This window comes from Megalops cyprinoides, chromosome 12 (genome assembly GCF_013368585.1).
Source record: "Megalops cyprinoides isolate fMegCyp1 chromosome 12, fMegCyp1.pri, whole genome shotgun sequence".
In the NCBI taxonomy this organism is placed as follows: Eukaryota; Metazoa; Chordata; class Actinopteri; order Elopiformes; family Megalopidae; genus Megalops; species Megalops cyprinoides.
Window position 1 is genome coordinate 3791678 of NC_050594.1, and position 23689 is coordinate 3815366.

General features: G+C 49.2%; 1 protein-coding gene across 1 annotated transcript; it reads right to left on the reverse strand.

Moving 5' to 3' along the window:
* Window positions 1-593: 593 nt before the first annotated feature.
* coq8ab (coenzyme Q8A, genome duplicate b) lies at window positions 594-23514 on the reverse strand. The gene is made up of 15 exons (XM_036542051.1): window positions 23408-23514; window positions 17598-17781; window positions 16801-17175; window positions 15775-15841; window positions 14806-14880; window positions 12836-12961; window positions 10203-10288; window positions 9528-9668; window positions 8298-8379; window positions 5505-5598; window positions 3606-3747; window positions 2769-2876; window positions 2333-2398; window positions 1952-2038; window positions 594-1366 (listed from the first exon to the last, which is right to left on the reverse strand). Exons 2-15 carry the CDS (start codon window positions 17760-17762, stop codon window positions 1073-1075), a joined length of 1908 nt encoding a protein of 635 aa, XP_036397944.1. The 5' UTR covers window positions 17763-17781; window positions 23408-23514; the 3' UTR covers window positions 594-1072.
* Between the last annotated feature and the right edge of the window lie 175 nt (window positions 23515-23689).

Below are 23689 nucleotides of genomic sequence, written 5' to 3' on the forward strand. Positions count from 1 at the left end.
CCGGATTGGATGCCCGAGGCAACGGTCAAAAATCATTGGATTTTTCTCTTATAGAGGTGAGAAAACAAACTGAACAGCCGCTGAAGAGCGAGTGTCGGTGACTCCGCCCCCTGTGTGTCGACTCGAGGGTCACTGAATGCGCGCTACCGGGCTGCGGTCAGTGATTCCTGCCGGGCGACAGAGCAGTCCTCCTCCCGCTAGACTCCGGCTGCAGACTGGTTTATCGAGGATGGCTGCGTCCTCCATTTCTCCCTGCTGCGATGACCTTTTTGCATAGGCTGGGACCCGCTTCTTCCAGTGCGTCCTGGGAAATATCGTCGAGCGTTTCTTTTCAAACGGCGACGCACGCGAGTTCTGATTGTCGCCACTTTTGTGCGTGCAAAGGCCTTAAAACAGAATGATGAGGAGCGACAGATAATGAACCAACGCTATGGTTTGAAGGCTGCTTTGCTGGCATGGAATTTGCTCCTGAAACCATGTTCAAAAACTGTGCCCCTCTTCCACTCTCACCTGAAATCATTAATTTTACAAGAGAGAAAGCACCCTTTAAAAACTATGGGGTTCTCTTGTGGAAAAGATAACACCCCCCCCCCCCCCCCCCCCCCCCCCAACACACATAAGGCACACAAGGTCCTTCTGTGAAGAACGATCAGTGACCTCGCTCTTGTCATTTCCCATTATATATCCAATTTAAACTTATTATTCATTTTCATGAAAAATACTATATAAAGAGGAGGATATGCATGTGAAGATTAAACCGAGGGAAAGTGTTTGGTTGGCCATGCTAAGCATTCACAACGTTGTATATGGTATTTGCTTGGTGCGTTTAACCAACCGCTTTCCCTGGGTTAAAGCCACGTGCTTTTACACATCTACCTCAAAAAGCAAAGAAAAAAAAAAAAATGGGATTTTGAGTGAGGGCGAGAACAATATATGTGCCATATTCACATTTAGCTCGCAGCAGAGTCAGCAGAGCGGTCAGAGGCGTCTCTCCCCCTCTGACTGCGACCGCTGCGATACCGCCGCAGTCATGGTCGCACTGCGGTCACAGTCGCCACGGTCACAGTCGCGTTCACTGACCGAGCTCCGCCTTGCGCTCCCTCCAGTACTTGCTGTAGGCCTCCTGGAACATGTTCTTGCAGCTCAGCTTGGCTTTGAGGCGGGAGCAGATGAGGAAGGATCCGCCCATCTTGCGGTGCAGCGAATAGGTCTCCTCGGGGGGCGGGGTCAGGCGCTGCTTCAGCATGACTGGGATCAGGTTGTGGATGCGCTCAGTGGTGCTCTGCGCCCCGAAGTCGAAGGGCTCGTGCGACGCGAAGGCCTCCCCCAGGATCATCACCGCGTCCACATGGGCATTCTCCATCGCCTGCAAGCAAGCACCATACACACTGTATCCCGGAAACGAACACCATACACACTGTATCCCGGAAACGAACACCATACACACTGTATCCCGGAAACGAACACCATACACACTGTATCCCGGAAACGAACACCATACACACTGTATCCCGGAAACAAGCATCACAGACACTGTATGCTGTAAGCAAGAGGCAGAGATTCCACATACTGGAAACACTGAGATATAATCTCTCCTGGAACTAAGAGTGAGAAGTAATCTATCCTGGAAGCATGAGTGAGAGATACTCTATCCTGGAAGCAGGGGTCATAATGACTCATAAATGCCATATGTTGTAATCATGGGTAATAAATCCCATATGCTGTAAACACGCCTCATAAACACTATATGCTGGAAGCGGGGGTCAGTAACACTCTATCCTGGAAGGACGGGTCATAAATAGTCGTAACAGCAGGTTGGTTCTGCACCACTCTGCTCCAGACAGCTCTGCAGTGAGCTGGCCACTTATGCTCTTAAGCGCTTCAATAGTGTTGATGCTGAATTAAATGCTTCCTCTGGCTGCCATATTGGATGGGCCTCAGGTTTTCTTACCTTGGACTCGTAGCCTGTGAGAAACTTCATCTCTATCGACCGCTGCAGGACCCCCTCTCTGTTACCGTCAGCGGCTGCCTTGATGATCTGAGAAAACGGTACACTTTGCAAAGGTTGTGCAGAAAAACCTGATAACACTCACAAAGAGGGCTGGTTTGCTCTTCTTCTTGTGCAAGACTAAATGGATCCTATGCTGGGTGTGCGGAACTGCACGCTGAATTCTGTCCTATACAGCTCATTAATGGACTGAACCTCATCTTTTGTCACGTGTACACTGATATCAGTGTGGCAGAACAGAAGCTGAGACTACAGGTCTTTCCCACACCCTCTCAGTGTCAGATATAACCCACCTTCGTATCTAACCAATGGGATGAGTCTTACCTCAATGTAGATGTCGACAAAACTCTTGTCAAACCCTCTGGTAGCACCAAAATCCAACAGTGCAACCTAAGGGTGGAAGTACTATATTATACATGGGAAAACATAGCCTGGCCTAACACTGTATGTGTGTGTGTGTGTGTGTGTGTGTGTGTGTGTGTGTGTGTGTGTGTGTGTGTGTGTGTGTGTGTGTGTGTGTGTGTGTATTATTGTGTATGGTGCTTTTGTGATCTGGCTGTGAGTGTGCCTGTGTTTCTGTGCATGGTGCTTTGTGATCTCTGTTACAGGTTACAGGTTCAAAGCCTAGCTGGGAAACAGCTGTTGCTTCCTTGTTTTCCCGTGCTTCTATGGAGGCTGACCTGTACAGAGCGGTAGTATCTTTAGCTGAGGAATATGTAGAGGCCACTTTGCCACTGTCTGTTCCAGGGCCAGAACTCACCCTGTGTGTCTGTGGGTCGTAGAAGAAGTTGGACCAGTTGGGATCCGTCTGCATGTACTGGAACTCAAACAGCTCTCTCAGGCAGAGGATAAGAATGTTCTCACAGATCTGCAAAGATGGAAAAAACAAGTGGGATTCAGACTGGCTCACTCTTTAACTGTGCTCCTATACACCTAGTGACTCTCACTTAATTAAGAGCTGTTAAATACACTACCCATGAGCTTGCTCTTTCATTTATGCATCTTAAGATGAAGCTTCAAAACAACCTGACACAGAAGAATATATCAAACTGAGACAAATTAGTCTGGTGGAGGTGATATATTTGCAGGGGCACAATTTTTATACAAATCAAAGTGAATCGACCATAGTTGATGAATACAGCTCAACATGACACTACATCTGTCTGACCACTAGATGGTGCTGCAGCCCTTCAAAGTGCCATAATGCAACTTCCTCTCTAGCTGTGCATGTTGGACACCATATCTGTGAACTCATTCACAGCTGATGTGGCTACCATGTGTAACCAGCAGGGCTACAGTCTTGCAAAGAGGCATGTAAAACCCTTTACACACGCTTGCTGGAAGGTAAGGACCATTTCTGAAATCATCCTATACAAAAAAATTCAAATGAGAATGTGTCTTAGAGTCTATTTTTTTTAGGTCAATAAATATATTTATCATGTGTAAATTATTGCCATTTAGTATACTGCAATATATTTCTGATTTTGATTAATATATATTCTTGGGCTGAACCTTATATTTCTCAGTAAATAACGGTATCTTTGATTTTGGTATGGGGTTCCTGAATGAGCAGGTGTGGTTCGGCCGGGGGACTCGCCTCGTTCTTCAGGTCCTGGGACAGGTCGTCGGCCTTGTCCAGGGGGAAGCCGGGCACCAGCTCGGTTGTGAGGACATGTGGGCTGCTCAGCTCATCGATCACGTCAGGCACGTAGAAGAAGGGGTGGCCCTCCATCAGCGCCCTGTCCGTGAAGCACAGCGTGAGACTCAGACAGCGAGCACAGCCCACAGCACAGCGTGAGACTCAGAGACAACACAAACAGCACAGCGTGAGACTCAGACAGCGAGCACAGCCCACAGCACAGCGTGAGACTCAGACAGCGAGCACAGCCCACAGCACAGCGTGAGACTCAGACAGCGAGCACAGCCCACAGCACAGCGTGAGACTCAGAGACAACACAAACAGCACAGCGTGAGACTCAGACAGCGAGCACAGCCCACAGCACAGCGTGAGACTCAGACAGCGAGCACAGCCCACAGCACAGCGTGAGACTCAGAGACAACACAAACAGCACAGCGTGAGACTCAGACAGCGAGCACAGCCCACAGCACAGCGTGAGACTCAGACACATAACATATGAACATATCACTCAAGCTTGATATGTTCAGCAGCCGTAAAAACATGAATTCCCTTTGAGTGTATGTCATTTAATAAATATGAGCTTTTAGCCCAGATTGTAGTCAGCGGTACATTCAGAACCTGACATCCAGAAGTACTAAGCCTGACTCAACCTGAACCCGAATGCTGTAACTCAATTATAGGCCCAAAACGGCTTCAGGCTCCAGTCAGGTTAGAGGGCTTTAACGCACAGTCTCTAATGAACAACCCTCTTAAAGCTTTCCAAACGCTTTAACTTCCTTCAAGAAACATCATTCGTACTTCATTTAAAAATCTTAATTGAAATTCATTTCATAGCTCCCTTTGCCACGAATGTCACGTTTCTAAGGTTTGTCTGTGATCTTTTTTAAGAAAGCAGTGCGCTCCCTTTGATCGAGGGCTCAGATTAAACCCAGCTCTCCATGCTGTATGTAAAGGCCTGCACACCCGACACCGATACGGCCGCCTGCATGTGCTGACACCCGTGGAAACCCAGCGCCATGGAGACGCCGCTCAGAGCGACGCAGGGGAAAAGCGCACCTCCACAGCGGCTCGCGCGGCCGGACGGTCACACGCTCCGTCCGAAACGGGATACGCCTCTTTCCGCATGGTCAGGCAGAGATGCACAGAGGCCTTGTTTTAGGGCCGCTGTCATTTCCATGGCAGCTGTATGTAACTAAAACCCAGCACCAGTGTTTTTTTCCAGCACTCGACTGGGACCTTCTAGACAGTGGTTCGAAAAGTGTCCTTCCGAAACGTCCCCCCCCCCCATTCCACCTGCCCCCCTCAGGCTCAAGCCCCCCCTTGGTCTGCTGGGCATAAACACCCGCAAGGCAGGCAAGGTCACACACACCTCCCTGTCGAATGCACTGAGGGCGTTTTCGGCCCACGCCCCAAGCTCTCTGCATATCTCTCCTCAGCCTGGGGGCATTCAGATCACCACACCAGACCAACAGCAAGGAGACACACTTACAAAGCCTGGAGTCACAGGAACTACACTACGCACACAGAAAGACAGGACACTGCTGGACATGCCGGTCCATTAGACAGTGTAGCTCACCCCACAGTAACCACTTAAATGCAACTGGAGCTTGAACTTTAATTTTACAGGCAAGGATCAGAAAAGCAACTTCCTTTTTGGATTAACGAAGTACTATCTTATCTTAAAAACGCTCCAGATCTGTTTGTTTAGATGTATGAGGCACATGCACAGTGAGTAGATTTTGCCAGGCCTAATCCCATGACCTCAGTAGGGCCAACTGGGTTTTATTGTGTCAGTGACGGGTGCTGGGAGACGCTCCTCTGAAAGCCAGCCCTGGGCGGTCGCCGCTCTCCACTCACTTGAACTTCTTGGCGCACTTGGCCTCCCTGACGTAATCGCACTCCAGCGCCAGCTCCCGGCTCATCACCTCGATCAGATGCTCCGGGAACAGACCTGCTCCAGCCAAAAACAGGAAGAGGAAGGGGGAGAGAGAGAGAGGCGGGGTCAGGCACCGCGGTGCAGTGCAGACCGGTGCCCACCGCGGGTCAGAGAGGAAGCGACAGCGGCTCGGTACCGTCACGGCAGTGAGGCTGTACGTACGGCCCCAGTGCCAGGGAATGGAGGCCAGAGGGGCCTTCCTGGAGGCCTCTCCCTGGAGGCCTGGCCCGGGTGACCCAGCCCTGGAAGCCTCACCCTGGAAGCCTCACCCTGGAGGCCTGGCCCTGGTGACCCAGCCCTGGAGGCCTCACCCTGGAGGCCTGGCCCTGGTGACCCAGCCCTGGAAGCCTCACCCTGGAGGCCTGGCCCTGGTGACCCAGCCCTGGAAGCCTCACCCTGGAGGCCTGGCCCTGGTGACCCAGCCCTGGAAGCCTCACCCTGGAGGCCTGGCCCTGGTGACCCAGCCCTGGAAGCCTCACCCTGGAGGCCTGGCCCTGGTGACCCAGCCCTGGAAGCCTCACCCTGGAGGCCTGGCCCTGGTGACCCAGCCCTGGAAGCCTCACCCTGGAGGCCTGGCCCTGGTGACCCAGCCCTGGAGGCCTCACCCTGGAGGCCTGGCCCTGGTGACCCAGCCCTGGAAGCCTCACCCTGGAGGCCTGGCCCTGGTGACCCAGCCCTGGAAGCCTCACCCTGGAGGCCTGGCCCTGGTGACCCAGCCCTGGAAGCCTCACCCTGGAGGCCTCAACCTGGAGGCCTGGCCCGGGTGACCCAGCCCTGGAGGCCTCACCCTGGAGGCCTGGCCCTGGTGACCCAGCCCTGGAGGCCTCACCCTGGAGGCCTGGCCCGGGTGACCCAGCCCTGGAGGCCTCACCCTGGAGGCCTGGCCCTGGTGACCCAGCCCTGGAGGCCTCACCCTGGAGGCCTGGCCCGGGTGACCCAGCCCTGGAGGCCTCACCCTGGAGGCCTGGCCCTGGTGACCCAGCCCTGGAAGCCTCACCCTGGAGGCCTGGCCCTGGTGACCCAGCCCTGGAAGCCTCACCCTGGAGGCCTCACCCTGGAGGCCTGGCCCGGGTGACCCAGCCCTGGAGGCCTCACCCTGGAGGCCTGGCCCTGGTGACCCAGCCCTGGAGGCCTCACCCTGGAGGCCTGGCCCGGGTGACCCAGCCCTGGAGGCCTCACCCTGGAGGCCTGGCCCTGGTGACCCAGCCCTGGAGGCCTCACCCTGGAGGCCTGGCCCTGGAGGCCTCACCCTGGAGGCCTGGCCCTGGTGACCCAGCCCTGGAGGCCTGGCCCTGGTGACCCAGCCCTGGAGGCCTCACCCTGGAGGCCTGGCCCTGGAGGCCTCACCCTGGAGGCCTGGCCCTGGTGACCCAGCCCTGGAGGCCTCACCCTGGAGGCCTGGCCCTGGAGGCCTGGCCCTGGTGACCCAGCCCTGGAGGCCTCACCCTGGAGGCCTGGCCCTGGAGGCCTGGCCCGGGTGACCCAGCCCTGGAGGCCTCACCCTGGAGGCCTGGCCCTGGTGACCCAGCCCTGGAAGCCTCACCCTGGAGGCCTGGCCCTGGTGACCCAGCCCTGGAGGCCTCACCCTGGAGGCCTCACCCTGGAGGCCCAGCCCTGGAGGCCTCACCCTGGAGGCCTGGCCCTGGTGACCCAGCCCTGGAAGCCTCACCCTGGAGGCCTGGCCCGGGTGACCCAGCCCTGGAGGCCTCACCCTGGAAGCCTCACCCTGGAAGCCTCACCCTGGAGGCCTGGCCCTGGTGACCCAGCCCTGGAAGCCTCACCCTGGAGGCCTGGCCCTGGTGACCCAGCCCTGGAAGCCTCACCCTGGAGGCCTGGCCCTGGTGACCCAGCCCTGGAAGCCTCACCCTGGAGGCCTGGCCCTGGAGGCACACCGCATGCTGGCCCTCCTTCCAGCTAAGCTCTTGTTTAATTAGCTTTGATTGAGCCGCTCATTTCATACTGATCCGGCTTTGCCAGCACCTCACCAGCATCTGTTGCTATCGCTCTGAGGCAGATTGCTGGAAACCTGTTTGTTCCCGCAGGGCAATGTGTTATCAGGATGATACAAAAGTTTGTTTCTAAGCTATTTCTCCTCATCTGAGCCCCTGGCAGAAATCCGAGACCCAGCCAGGTATACAAGATTAATTAAATGGAGTAATTACTCATTCAGTTGGGCCTAGAAAAAAATCACTGAAGAAACACTAAGCTTGATTGAGATAATCACACTGAAGTTGTTAACAAGGGAAAACACTAGTACTACTAACAAGTGTGATGTAATAATAATAATACATATTTATTTTGACACAACCTCGACAGCACATTTATTTGCACAGAGATTAAATGAAAATATGTAAATATGGGTTACTGAATTATTGAACAGCCTAGTTCAAATAAAACTGAATTCACTGAGAGCTGGAATGAAGAGGTGCACGCATACGCGTGGTGTGTCCTCGGGCCCAGAGGGCGGTGGGTTTCATTCCTGAGCAGGGCCCTTGCACGGCCTTGCTTCAGTGGAGCGCCCTGCTGGATAATGTGTGAAATGCCGGCAATGCGAGCCACGCCGGGTGAGTGTGTCTTACTGCATGCTGTACAGTCAGCGACAGATGCTCCAGCATTCTGGCAGCGGCCCGTGCCGATTGGCCGGGCGGCGGGCAGGCGGGCAAGGGAGGGGCTTGGGGGGGGGGGGGGGCGATGGGGGGGGGCGTGGGGCCTACCTTCGGGCAGCGCGTTGCTCATGCTCAGGACGGTCATCAGGTTATTCACGTCGCTGTTGATGCTCTGGGCCACGCCGGGGTACTGGGTGACACACCGAGGGCACAGAGACAGGACAAGAGTGTCAACTCTCCACACACCCGAACTGTCCTCATCCCTCTGCTAACGGTTTACCGCAACCTCAACCCCCCCATCCTGGACCTCACTGAGCCCCCCAGCGCCACTTCTAGCTCCGTTTAAACCACTGATGGTCTCAGAACCTGGCAGAGAAGCTGGACCGGTTCAGTCCAGACAGCGATCCGCAGACACGGGAGGGTTAGGCGTTTAGCTGGAGCAAAGGCCCAAAAACGCTCTGTGCTTTGAGAACTGGGGGTTGAGTAGCCTTTGTTTGCAGCAAAGTTAAAAGACGCCTGCTTTCTGCCAAAATAGGTCTATTAAATAGACCAAACAATGCTGGGGTTTTTCTTGCTCTTTTCTGGAGATGAAAATGAACCCTCCACCTCTACAGAGATACCATACTTGGAAAAATCTGCTGGCCTTTTTTCCCCTCGGCTGATGGATCGCTGGAATGACGGTCTGCAATGTTTATAATGGGGGCCAGATTTCTAACAGAAAGGTATTTCAAAACACAGCGATGCAACAATTCTAAAGGCAACAGCTCTTTCTTCTCCTGGCCAGTAGGACAGAGAAGTGATTAAAGCATTGGGCCTTTAACCAGGGGGCTGTGGGTTTGAATCAAGGGTGTGGCATAGCAGCTGCACCCTTCAACAAGGTGCCTATCTTGAATCGATTAAAAAAAATATCCAGCGGCACAAATTGATAATACATAAATACCCTGTAAGCCACTGACTTTGATTCCTTAAAGAAATGAGCAACATGAGTAACATAAAACTTATATTGAGAGAATCTATCATCAGTCTAATAACAAACATCAGTAATATTTTGCGAAGTCGGTATACCTCTCTGGCTCTGAAAGACGCCCTGTGCAGTTTGACAATCCAAAGCAAACACTCTGTTCAGAGTTTCAGCACTCTGATGCTGGTGCTCAGGTTTTTATCTCTGCGTAAACACTGGCTTGCAATACATGCACAGGACTTCCCAACAGCCAAGATAAACAAACTGTAAACACTGGCCCTAGATCATCTTACCAACCCCTGATCCCTGCCTTAGCCTTTATGAGAGCAGCAATCAAACTGATCCCAGACCAGTTTGCCTCGACGCATCTCACTCACCTGGATCTTCATGGCCACTTCCCTGCCATCCTTCATGCGGGCCAGGTGCACCTGGCCGATGGAGGCGGCGGCGAATGGCCTCTCCTCGAAAAACTCCAGCTTGTCCCTCCAGTTGGGGCCCAGATCGCTGCTGATGGCTTTCTGTTGGGGGGGGGGGGTGGACGGACGGACGGGACACACACCAGCACGTCACACTGCGTCCCAAAACCTCGTCCCGCACTCCGTCCCCTGCTCTCAAAGGCATCTCAGTTTCTCTCTTCACTGTTTTTTTTGAGGGACTCGCTTTTCAGATTCACTCTGACACCACCGAGGTGTCTCCTGACGTGTTTCAAATAACAGATCTCAGACCGTTACACTGTCATTTTAGCAGATGCTCTTATCCAGAGTGATTTACACAGGTTACAGTTTTCACTTGTTACTCATTTAGACAGCTTCAGATCGCAAAGGGAGGGTACCATCATACAGGTTACATTAAGACACGAGCTCATTGGTCAGGCTTTGATGATGTATTATTGATGGTGATGTGCTGTTTTATGTGTGACTGGCTTGCTGCTTCAGGGTGTATAGTATTAGGGTTAGGGTTAGAGTACCAACGCACAGCTTCCTGGTCAGGCTTTGACAGTGATGTGCAATTTTGTGTTTGGGTTGCTGCTTCAGGGGGTATAGTGACTTTACCAGCATCTGCTTGGTGGGCATGAAGTCAGCACTCTGTCGAACCCGGTCGAAGATCTTGGCCAGCTGGGGGTTTATGAAGGCGTCGTCTGAAAGACAAGCGGGAGAGAAGAGGGTGAAGAGCTGTGTTTTAGAAGCACTGCCATGCTGCCTAAGCAAGTAATAATCAAAAACCTACGGTACTTTTAGGATCATGCACAGTGTGTATTGAACCTGACTGCAGCATGTGAGGATTGCATTGGATAGCAAATAGCTCCCAGATAGCTAACCGTTACAGTCCCAGCTTGTCCAACCACGCACTTTCCCTGAATTTAAACCTTCCACAAGCTCCAGCGATATGGGCCGTTGAACAAAGGTCACCAGGACACTCTAAAGTTAAGCACACAGGACAGGTAAAAAGCTTAACTCTGCTTTGAGAACAGAGGAGAGATACGGTGCTCTCAGCAGCAGTGATCGTTTACATAAGCAAACTTAAGACCTGCTGTCGATATAAAATCCGGCAGTGTGGCGTCCTGACAGTTGTTTTCCCACTTCAAAGCTTCTGGCGCTCGGGGGCCGGGAGATTATTTTGGGTCCTGACATTTCCTTAGCTGTTGCTGGTCTTCAGGGAACGGCTGCTGCCTGTCACAATTTAAATGACAATGACAGAGCCATTTTCGTCCCGTTGTTTCCCAGCCAAATGTGACTCAAACGGAGACAGCGCAGCAAAACAAGGTGACTCTTAATTATGTGACGTTTTCTCCCTCTGGTGAGGGTACTCCAAACGCTCTATCTCCATGGTGACCAGCGGGAATTCATGATTGGAACAGCTCCTTGGACAACAGTCTCTTTTAAATAAGCAGGTTGTTGCTGGTCCCCTGACAGGGGATGGGATGTTGGGCTGTTTCACTGGAGAAAGGTAGGAGGCGGTGCACGCGTGCATGCGCATGCGTGTGTGTGTGTCTGTGCATGCATGCGTGTGTTTCTGTGAGTTTATGTCTGTGTATGTGTGTGTGCGCATGCATGTGTGTGTGTGTGTGTGTGTGGGTGTGCATGCGTGTGTGTTTCTGTGAGTACATGTATCTGTGTATGTGTGTATGAATGCGTAACAATGTGTGTCTGTGTGTGTGAGCAGGTGTGGGTACACGCATGCATGCGTGTGTGTGTGAGTGCATGTGTTGGGGGGGGGGGGGGGTAGCAGAATGACACAGCAGTATAACTAGCCCTCTGCTTTTAATGTGCTGTCACATTCCAAACAGGAATAACCGAGAGGGAGAGAGACCGCTACCGCAAACGACTGCAGTCAAGGTCAGCCGGTAAGGCCCGGGGAAGGGGGCGGGGAGCTATAAAAACGCCATTCGCCGGCAGTATTTGGGGTATGGACCACGCTGATGACACAGACGCACAGAAATGGCACTTGGCTGGGACAGAAAATACATGACAAAAGGCGTCTGGGCAACTCTGTATGGGGTGTAAAAAGCAGGGACAAGAGCCGGACACCTGGACTCTGCAGGAACACTGTGCTGCTCACATTACATTACATGACATTACATTACATTACATGACATTACACTACATTACATTACTGTCATTTAGCAGACCCTCTTATCCAGATGACTTACAGAGGTTACAGTTTAATCCATTTATACAGCTGGATATTTACTGAGGAAATTGTGGGTTAAGCACCTTGCACAAGGGTACAGCAGCAGTGCCCCAGCAGGGAATCGAGCCAGCAACCCCTTGGTTATGAGCCCTGCTCCTCACCATTATGACACACTGCTTCCAATACAGCTACCCCTGCCCCTTTTAAAAGAGGATCACACTGTGAAGCCAAAACGATATAAATTCAGCAGCCAATGGGGGAAAAAAAATGAAGGTTTTCTTTGCAGAGCAGGAAGTTTCAGCAATCTGGTAGAGCTTGTGTATGTAATCCGATAACAAGGTTTGAAACCTAATCTGCCACCTTATCAGGTGTAAATAATAGGCGCTGTAAGGCCTCTCCAGACCTCCTGCATTGCGACACCCTCTCCCATTATTTTTGGTGACCCTGTATTTTATTTAGCAACAGGGCAGCTGTTGACGGCTGCCTTACATTAACTGCCGTGATCTTTAATGCTGCTCCCGGCTGCCACCAGCTTCCTGCGTGCACAGCTAGGTTGTGATGAAGTGATACAGACAGAAGATGAATTGCATTCTGCGATTTGTAAGAAACCTTGCTGTGGAGCTGTTTGTGGAGTTTCAAATTAGCCTGTTGATTGCTTTGTAAACCTAGTAATATCTTCGTGTTGTTAGTAAAGGCAGGGAAAAACACATACATTTAAAAAGTAATGTATATAATGTTGAACAACCATTTTTTCTATTATTATAATGTTGAGTTATCCTTTAACTACATTCTAAATACTTCTCAGTCCCTTATTGATTAAGTGTTGTTCTTGCAGTTGTGTATGTACATGTGCTCTACCAGTTTTCTAATCCAGATAAATGCACAGACCTGAAATGGTACGCATGCTTTATTATAGAGGGCCTACGGAACACAGTGAGAGGAATTTCCCTGGCTTTTGAGGACCAGGAGGAATACACCTGGGTCAGACAGAACCAGGACGCAGTGAGCGCTGCAGGTGTGTGTGTGTGTGTGTGGGGGGGAGGGTGCCTCTCACCTTGGATACTGAGCATCTGTCCCAGCTTGAGGGCGGCTCCGCGCACCTTGCACAGAGTCCTGACAATCCTCTCCGCGTTGGCCTCCGAGAGGAAGGGGCTGGAGTCCAGGATGGCCTTCTTCTCCCCTGAGAGGAGAGAAGATGTGTGGTGTCAGGCTCCTCTGACGCTGGAGGAAAGCTGCGAGGGGCGGTGAAGGACCCTCTCCAAAAAACAAGGAGGAAGCACAGCACAGTGCAGTAGCTGGGGGGTCCCTTCCCCTTTCAGCAGGAGCTGCTGCTGTGGGAGTCGCTCAGGCAGTGATTCAGTGAGTCAGTGTTTCAGTGAGTGAGTCAGTGAGTGAATCAGGAAGTGAGGGAGGGACACTTCCTTCTTGGGCTGCTTCCTCCAGTGATAAATGAATCACAGGAATTACCCTTACAAATATCAAATACCATGATCAGCCAACCGCAGCTGTAGTTATCAAGAATTTTAGTAGCCGACTTTTTCAAACTGTACACCTGGGAAAGCACAGTTGGATGTACCCAGCAGACACCATGCCGTTGGTGCTCTCAAGGTGAAAATGTAATTCATACACAGTCATTTCCCTGAGTTTCACATTGCCACAGAACAACCCACAATATGTCCTATAATCCACTGACTCTCAATCCTACTCCTGGGGGCCCCCTGCTCCGCAAGTTCTCCATCTCTCCCTGCTCTACCTACCTGACTGACCTCATCAGCGGCACTTTTGATCTGCTGAGCACACCTGACTTAATCAAGAGCATGTTAATCACACTAATCAGGTGTGTTATGAGCAAGGATAGACAGAAGGTATGCAGGACAGTGGGCCTCCAGGAGTAGGGTTGAGAAACACTGCTCTAATCAGATTCAATCAAACCCGGAGGAATAACAGAACTAATACAGTCCATGCAAACAAACCTGCTTTTAAAGGCACAGATGTTTCCTGCCTTATGAAATAACAGTACCTTTTATAGGGGGGGGGGTCTACAGAAATTTACTGACCGCTTCATTCCAGTCAGCCTGTCCGATCACACGCGCGCTGTTGGCCACTGCCTGTGTTGAACTGTGAGGGAGACTCAGGGTGTGAAGGCAGATGAATGTGTGTTTATCGCCGTGCGGTTCCAGCGGGAGGCTGGGATTGGTCAGCGCTGTGTTTACAGTCTATTTTGAGGGGTGTTTATGAAGCTGTGGGCCGGGACAAACTCACAGCCCCCCCCATTCGGTCGCTAAGGCTCTGAGACAGTGAGTGCATGGGAAGCATATACTGACCTTTACCAAACCCACTAAAGCAAACGCTTCCTGTTCCTAGCTGCTAATGGTTCGAAGTGAGCACCACTCCATGGGACATGACTACTGGGTAAATTGGCTTGTTATAAGACAATTCCCCAAATTCAGTAAGAACATAGGGATCCCCCATTACGTTTAAGTAATGTAAAAGGACAAACATGCGTGGAACTGTCTAACACAGAAGCCGTGGATCGTGCTAAAAAGGATGCCACTAGGATGCTGTTCTATATCAAGGTGCTTTCCACATATCGGGGAATGGAGGCACTTTGAATGGCACACAAACTGTGCCAAAAACAGGTCCCTCCAGGTGAATTGACTCACATCATCTGGTCATACAGACTACTACAGAACTGTGTCAGCAGTTCCTCAGTCATGGAACAAGTTATAATTGTTCTTTTTATAGTATAGTGCACTTACTCCTAGCGGTACAGACACCCATTTTTTTCCAAGTATTACTACACACCAGGTTTATCTTTAAAAACTCTGTAAACTGGGTATACCTGGCAACCCGTGAACAAAGCAGGCAAAAAACACTAATGCAAATAATTAAACTATACACTATCACCCTAAATGTAGGAGTCATGTTAACATTTTTCAAGTTGAGGACAAGACTGTTTTATCTTCATTATCTTCATCATCATCATCACCATCATCCTCGCCATCACGGTTACCGCTGACTCACCGTTCTTCTCCTCCAGCCGCAGGGTCTTTTTGGCCACCTCTGCCAGCGCCCCGAACCCAAGGCCCACAGCCAGGCCTGCAGGAGAACGCAGCATGACTTTCAGAGTTAACCTCCCCCCACCTCACCATGCGCCAAGTAAAACGCTTCCTCTAGGTCCTCACTGACGTTCAGCTCTCTAACTGAGCAGTGCTTTCAGGTTTTCAACTTTTTTTCTAACATGAAAGTTTTCTCAAGAACAGCATTATCAAACTCAACATTTTACAACAGGTTTTAACCACTTATCCATTCAAGAGGGGCAGCTTCTCTCTCACACTAAAAGCATCATTTTTTTTCTTTAGGCTTAAATGAGTGTCCACTAATCATATTGGTTTTGCTGTAGAACATTTTGTTCTTCTATCTCTCTCTGTTAGCTCCCCTGCCCCCAGGGACTCCCCCTTTATTTTATGTAAGAACAACAGAGTCCATTAGCTTTACTATCGGCTGACTAACAGAGCCATCACCCAAAGCTGTAGGACTAGGGAGTGAACATGCCTTTTGTAGCTGCTTCTTAATTCACCCTTTAATCTGCCATCCCTCCAGCATTTCCCAGCAGCCCCGGGGTGGCGCCACATATGACAAAAGATGGTGCTGACCTTTTATGTATAATAGCATTTCAGAGGCTTATGAATGATTTCAGCTTTATAAAATGAGTTGAATTTCAACTAATTTCTTGCTAAACGACACGCCCACGCAGCATTTCAGCACAGAGTAAACTGACAAGAAGCAACAAGAATCTTCACCCATGAGAGGTTTAACAAAGTGATCGTGTGCACTTACAAATCCCCATTTATAATAATGTGGCAGGTCAGGCTATGACAACCACACAGAAATTACAAAGGGTGCATGTTTCACAATAGCGGCGGCTCCACCCGGGACACTGTGGGCAGGCCGCACATGCAGCACAGAAGCCTGTGGGTTTGTGAGCGTTACCTCCGAAGTTCGCGAGTCTCCCTATCCTCGTGACGGGGACTTTGCGCTCCCTCGCTCTCTCGCTGAGCTGAAAGGAAAGAGGAGGGTAAACATGGCGGACAGAGTGATAGAGGCTGAATAAGGCTCTGACTGGCTGCAGTCTGAATCTAAAAATCTACCTGATCCTGTCTACTTGGAGGGTGAAGCCTCACATTCTGATCACAAGTTACTGTACCAATATCTATGCTTCTTGTCAGAGTGACTGAAACGACACTGCTCCCACATTGAGCTAAGGTGGGGCGTTGCACCACAGGTTAAGACACCTGGCACAGAGAGGGGGCAGGCAGGAACAGCTAACAGCCTGCAGAGCTCTTTCCAAATACAGCCTTCCTCCTTAACATTCGATATTTCAAACTACGTTTTAATCAAAGCAGCGACAACCACATAAGAGGCAAGCTCAGACTCAGGGGCCCCTGGGGTTCCAGTCTCTAAGAAATTATATTCACAGAAAGTTCTTGGTTGGATGTTACAGGTACCCTTGTAAAGGATAATTGCTTGGCATACACTTGGTGCTGTAGGTTTGATTGTTACACTTGTTCCAAGGTACTTGTAAAACCCCTGCAAGACCCTACTGACACTTAATGTACATAATAGTGTTAGAAAACAAGGAACATTTTTCCCTGTGTCTTAGGACACTTTATGGGAGTGGCTTCACAGCTGAACTGAGGTTGGCTGAAACAGCTGGCCTACCGGAAGGACCTGCTGAATTCTTTAGATAAAATACCTTATGATCTGCCAGGAAAAAATACATGATCCTGTTTGTAGGATTACTTCCATGACCTACAACCCGCCAAACATGTCCGAATCATGGCCCACAAAAGGATATTAGCGGGGTATCAAAAAAAAAAACCTTTTAGAATATCTTATATTCAGTATCATACAGTATGTCTAAACTCTACTGAGCGTCTTTCAAAAGTAAAACATAAAAAAAAAGGTTTCCAGTGCCCACGTTAAAGGTGAATACCCCAGTAGGTAGGGGAGATGTACCATTTGCTTGTGGGGTTTGGAGTCGCCCTTCTTGGTCTCCCTGGCTTTGTTCAGGTCCTCCGCCGTGAGACCGCTAACCGACGAGTGGTCCCGGTGGAATCTGCGGGTCTGTCTAGAGAACTGCCTGCTCTGATCCACGAGGCCCCCAAGGAGCCTGCTGCTGGGCGCTCTCCACTGGACGCGGCCGAAGGTTCGGGGTGTCCCCCTGTCTGCCCGGTCCCACGCGGGGGCACCCCCCCTCGTCACCTCGTCACCTCGGGCCTCGAAATCGCCCCCTCCGGAGCCGGCCATGATCCCCTCGGCGCTGGAGAGATCGAACTGGGAGTCCAAGTCCGTCCCGAAATCTGACGATCCCTGCTGCTGGCCCCCAAAGCCCTGAAACAGAGGCAGTGCTAAAGTGGCAGGAGGTAGCAGGTGAGAGGGCCGGGGGCAGGACAGGGCTGGGGGGCGGGATAGGACTGGGCGGCATGACCAACCCTCTCTGCAGCCGTGAGGGGCTGCGGTTACAGGCCTGCAGGTTTCACTGCCAGACTTCAGCATAGCACTTACCCTAAACGGCTTCAATAGATATCTATATAAATATCTTTCCTTACAAATGGAAATATAAAAATGCCAGGTGGGAAAGTCTCCCTGGATCCTGGCTTTGGCCAGTCAGACCAAACAGATCTACCAATTAACCAATCAACCAACTACTCAATGTATGCTGAAAATGACAGTAACTGATGATAACTGTAGTGATATATCATTAATAATAACAATAATGAAGATGGTGATGACGCCACAGAGCCGGTACACACCTGCATCCTTTGCACGGCCACGCCCAGTCCCTCCGATAGGCCCGTCCGCACGCTCTGGGCCGTTCCCTGGGCTCCGCCCCCGAGCAGGGCGTTCGCCTGCGTCTCCATGACCGCCCAACCCAGCCGGGTCAGCCCCCTCATCAGCAACACCATGTCCCCCGCCATGATGGCTCTCCGTCACCCCCTGCGTGCAGAGGAGGAGAGTGTCAGTCCCCTGCTGTCACACACGGGCCAGGCCGCGTTCGGCTAGCGGTGCTGGGCCGAGCCGTGAACGAGGACACAGTGGTAACAGTGGTACTCCGTTACATCTGTTACAGTTACATCTCCGTTACATGTGACTGCCACGTACACTATAAAGAAAGCAGGGCTCCATCAAATCAGAGCTGACGACAAGTTCAGATTCTCTAGAACTGAAAGTAGGCCATAGTAATCACTGCTTCAGAGTGCTTAGCATTGAATCAACATTCATAACCACAACGGCAATCTTTCCTTTTCACCTTTTCAATACACAGCCTAAAAGAAGATGAGATACCGGCCAGCAGCACAGGTGATCTGATTAAAAAAATGCAATCAGCTTACCTGGAATAATATCACTGTTAGTGTTAACAATAGGACTTATATATGATATATAATGTGAGCAACATGTGACAGTCGTGTAGTGATAAGGAGCAGGGGTTGTATCTGAAAGGTTGTAGGTTCAATTCCCCACTGAGGCACTGCTGCTGTACCCTTGGGCAAGGTCCTTAATCCAGAATTGCCTCAGTAAATATCCAGCTTTATAAATGGACAATGTGTAAATATGTAACCTGTGTAAATTGCTCCAAATAAGAGCGTCTGCTAGATGACAACAATGTAATGTAATGCTGGCCATTACACGCTTCTCTCACTGCAAAATACACAGATAAGCGCAAAGAGAAGATAAGAGTGGAGGGAGACCAGCCCGAGGTCGGGCTCTCTGCCAGTGCCCTACTCACCACCACCGATAAACAACAGCAACGGCCCAGCGGAGAGAGGAACAGCTGCCACCGAGCCACATACCGGCCAAGACACATGCAAAGGGCACACCTGTTCCTGCGCCCAGGCCAGGCTAATTATAGAGCCTTCAGTATTGTTTTTATTCATTATTTTTAATTATTATTGTTGGTAACGTTGTCACTTCCCAGCCAAGCTTCACTGTGGCTGCTGTTGTCATTATGTAGTAGTCCATGTCCTCAACAACTTATTAATTACTGTGACATTTGTTCTGAACACTTTTGTAATCGTTAACAAAATACAGAATGTTTTATTCAAAATAATAAAAAAGTCAGAATGAGCAAAATCTTCATTCATTATTAGCTTATTTAATCACTGACAGGAGGAGAAAACTGTGTCCTTGTACAGTCTCTCTGAAATAGTTTCTCTCTCATTCCTAATTCCTACATTACCCAGGGTACCCAGGGCTGAGTTTGAGAATATGGTTTTTGTTTGTTCTGAATTGTGCCCCTTAAGAGCTCTTTTAAGGAATCACTTCTGTTTTTCTGTGGGCTTCAGCATACAAAACGTCACAGCCCTACAAGATGCTCCAGCTTTGAGTGCGTGTCTGGTACTGATGATGAAAGATCAAAGGTGAGGCCCCTATAGGCTCCTCCAGCTCCAGGAAAACAGAGAGCATCATGGGAAGAGCAGTGGAAACTGCTACCTTATGACTGGTGCATAGAATAAGGGCACACTCAGAGTCTAACATTCCCCGAAAGGACCAACACACTAACACTCACACTGAATATGAATCAAACTCATTATACTCATAATTCTTACTCATAATTACTGTAGTGTTTTTTACCCTATACAGAGCTGTACAAACCCAATCATGCATGCGTCGGGAAGCCCAGAGAAATACCGTGACAATAGATTTATTCACACGGGTCACAACACAGGTGGGATCTTTTCCAGTGGACTTCCCCCTGCATCCACTCACCTTTAAATGTCCCGAAAACAACAAGCCACACTTGTCCTTCCACTGGCCTTTGTAACAATCTTATCGAGGTGATTATTTTAAACAGCCCTGCGAATGAGGTCACTGATAACATCAGATCCTTACTTTACAATCTGTTGTTGCTGCATATTCCTTCCATTACAGCAGGGAGAAAGCATCCTATTAGGGTAACTGTACTGCATTAGCTGTAATGAATTCACTGTTCAGTGAATCATTTTTACAATGTTACAGAGTAGCTTCAGCAGGCAAATGTTAGGCCTATAAATAAACCAAAGCTTCCATCTGCAATAACTACGGGAACAATGAATCAAGGTGTCAGACTTAAAACTTGGTTGGATTGTATTAGTTTATACATACTGGTACAATTATGAGATCCATACAGCAACAGTCCAAATGGTACCATATAAAACTGGTGGGAGAATGACACTTCATAAAACCAAAAATGGGTGGCAAAATCTTGAGATATCAATCACTAACTGATTGGATCCAATTATAGTGCTTTGCTTTGGTGAGGAATGCCTTTTCATTGGTTCACACAAATGCCATGGTAGCTTTGGCCAGTTTGTGACCACAAAGCTTAAATTTTCCATCACTACCATACACTGGCAGTAACATTATTCAAGGTGATGGTGCTGAACTACACTGGCTTTCTTTATACTCCCTTGTGTGTGTGTGAGTGTAAGTGTTGCCCAGGTCCACACCGCCCTTTAGCTAGTAAACTGTCCTTGAGCCAAGCCACCTTCCCATATAAACAAAACACTGTGGGCCAGCGTTGCAGAGTAATCTTTTCTTGATATCCTTTGCATAACTGAGGGTGAAATCCAACACCTCTGCCTTACACAAGCTCACACATAAACAGCGGGCTTCCCTTACTATGTCATAGTTCGGAATTCTGAGCACACAGCCTAAAGCTTAGAACCACTACAACGCTTCTGCATGTACGTTCTGTATGTGAGGCCGTGAGTGCTACCAGATTGGTTACTCTGTAAAGACCGATTAAACTGTGAAATTATATTTTTACTTTCCCCAAATTTAAGCATGCTGAAAACAGAAAAACTCCATTTATTATGATCATGATGGTGATTATTATTAACATTTGGAAATAATAATAATAATAATAAGAAAAAGAAGAATAGGCTGATGTTCTTATTCAGACGAGGCTTACATAGCATAGGATTACATGTACAGTACAGGTCACACGAGCAACATGAATAGGTACGGAACAGCCTGAATGACAGTACTATAAATAGCCATTAAGCTGAAAACATACATAAATATATATAAAAATAAAACACAGGAACCAACAATTAAGTAGAAAAGCAACACTACCTTAAATTAAAGTGTTTACTTGGCGCTAGACTGGAGTTCTGGCGATGGACAGTTCAGTGATAAGAACAGACCATTCAGTGTAAAGTAGTGCTTGACATCTTGGTACTTTGTTGCACCAAGGTACCACAATTACATAACTCCGGCATTATGAAACAGTTATTGAAATACTAGTATAATGCATAAGCATAATGGCACATGTCTCAACTACAACAAACATTTAATGTCTTCCTTACAGTCATCTGAATCCATCTCCCCAGTAACAAGACACCCCCCCCAAAAAATGCTTTGGGTGCATTTTTAATCCACTGCAAATCAATAATTATTAGGAATGCAATAAAGCCACAGAGGAATCAGGGACACCGAGGTGAGGATCTGTCAGTGTGTGGGGGAGTTTGTAAATGAGTGAGTGAGTAAAAGAGAGAGAGAGAGTGTGTGTGAGAGACAGAATGTGAGAGAGGATATGTGAGAGTGAGAGGAAGAGTTTTTCTTGTAAAAAATCTGCAAGTAACAATAAATTGGTAAATAAACAGCTGTAGGCTGCCAATGAAGGCTGCTAGATGTAATGTTTTGCAGTCAGTAAGGCGCCCTGCATGAGTACATATGATACCTAAGCAGCAGCATAAGCAAGGAAATCCAATCAAACCGCAGTTTGCATTTAGACAGCAGACATGAAGAGCAGCGCAGAGTTGAACTCGAACAACTCTCCCCTCTGACTCTCCTTGTTTTCACCACGCTAATCTTAGAATGGATCGGCCTCTTTGCTATCTAATAGTTTACGAAGAGGACAATAGAACTAGAGTGCAGTGGCTATTATGGAGCAATCAAAGTCACAGAGAGACTGGGAAGTAACTACTGTAGCCTTGCTCTTTTTACTCTGCATCATTAGTTAGGGTTATAAACCTTATGCCAATCATTCACCTCTATTTCAACTCGTCCCTGCCAGGCTACAGGAAGGCCAGGCAGCGTGAATGATTTCAGATATTTGTTTTGTGGTGGGCAGCCCCTTCATTGGGCTGAAAGGTGAGCCACCTTGACATATATGGAGAGTAGTCACCACCATATGCCAGGAACAATTCGCCACGTTCCTGCCGTTGCACCGGGTCATGACTCACTGGGATATGACGAAAACCTTCTTCATTTACACTTAATGAGGGACCTGAGTCAACCAAAAGGTGCAGTGCATTTGTGAATGAATTCAGCACAGTGATCACATAAGTTCATGACTCAAGGTTATTCTTAAAAAAAGTAACCAACTGGGGTGGGGGGAGCACTTTAGTGATGTGCCCAGACGTTGGGACATCTACCAACTAGTGTCACCACTGTCGGTTTTCCCTGTCCTGAACAACTGACACCAGCAGGTCAATGCACTACGTGTGGGGTTATTGTCAGTCTTTGTATATTGTCACTATTTTCTGTCCCAATAAAGTACAGACAGAACAATAAAGAACGTGACCGCGACAAGGGGATCATGCTGGCAACGCCGCAGGTCCTAGGCTTTGCTTTTTGAAAAGCGGTGAACAGCACGTACACACTCCATTGAAAGAGCGGCCAGCTTCACTGACCAAAAAAAAAATCTAAATTAAGTTTACATGTACCACGTCATCCCCCTGGCGAAGGCAGAAAAAACTTCCCCTGCAACAAGGACACACTGTCCCGAATCTGATAGTAATGTGAATGAAAATATCTTGACGATCACATTTACAGTATTAGCCAGCTAGATGGCTTTATGACTAACTTTCTATTCACGTGCTAAAAGGGGGGTGCTACGGTAGTTACGGTACAGTCAGAGATCAAATTTAATTTTACACGCTCACGTCTATTCACGTGGATCTCATCTCTGGTATAACATATTAGGCAGCGTAATTGCAGGAAGCTAACTCGCTGCGCGGCTAACGGCTAGCTTGCTGTGTACAGTTAGGGCTAGCTCGTTAGCAAGCTGGGCTCGGCGCATACCTATCGCCTAGCGATGTGGACTGCGACGTGCTGTGCGCCAGCGAGCAAGTTGGCGACCTCAGTTAGGCAATTGGTTGACTCATCCTGGCAAATCCAGATGAACCATGCCTTCTGTCACGTTTCGCATGGACGCAGCGGACACCTATCGTTACAGTAGCAGGGCTTAATCACTAGCTAGCGAGCTAGCCATATTGCTAGACAATCAAATCGCCAGTCGTCTAAAACATTCTCATAACTGGCATGCATTCACCTTGCTGGTTAGAAAACTAGCTTCCTGATCGCCATACTTAACTTCTCACACAAGCTTTTATGCAGAAATCGATAATCTCTCTACCCTGACAGTTTTAGTTAACTGGCTAGCCTGCTTCACGTTAGTTCACTCAGGCAAAGACAATCAGAAGTATGCAGGCTGGCCAGATAACGTCACATGTGGCATGTCATTTAAAACAAACATGTAGAGAGCGATAACATTAGGTAAGTAGGCATAAGCCTCACCAGGTAGTTACGAAATCTGCTATATGGCAAGCACTTTTATTAATTATAGACACACACTTACCACCAGGGCTTGCCAACGACCGTCTAGCTCTGCACAGTCCCTCGTCCTTCACGGAGCGAAGGGGAGATTCGTTCCATGAGGCGAAAAGTGCTGTTTACCAACTCAACAGATTCCCATAGATTCTTACTGTACGCCCAAGGACACTTCCTATTGGCCGAACCTGTCTCCCAAAAAAACGTCCGGGCTGACACTTTAGCTTCCCATTGGCTGTCTAAGCCATCAATAAAGCAAAACCGTTCGCGGACGCCACTGGCGGGATCAACCAATAGGAAGTTGGGCAGT

What these genes read in the sequence shown, in the direction of transcription:
- coq8ab (XM_036542051.1), bottom strand. Translation starts at nt 17,762, where the DNA reads ATGGCGGGGGACATGGTGTTGCTGATGAGGGGGCTGACCCGGCTGGGT. An exon ending in ACAGATGCTCAGTATCCAAG is followed by an intron (nt 10,289 to 12,835) that starts GTGAGAGGCACC and finishes CTTGTCTTTCAG; the next exon opens with ACGACGCCTTCATAAACCCC. An exon ending in CCCAGGACCTGAAGAACGAG is followed by an intron (nt 2,877 to 3,605) that starts GCGAGTCCCCCG and finishes CCATCTTTGCAG; the next exon opens with ATCTGTGAGAACATTCTTAT.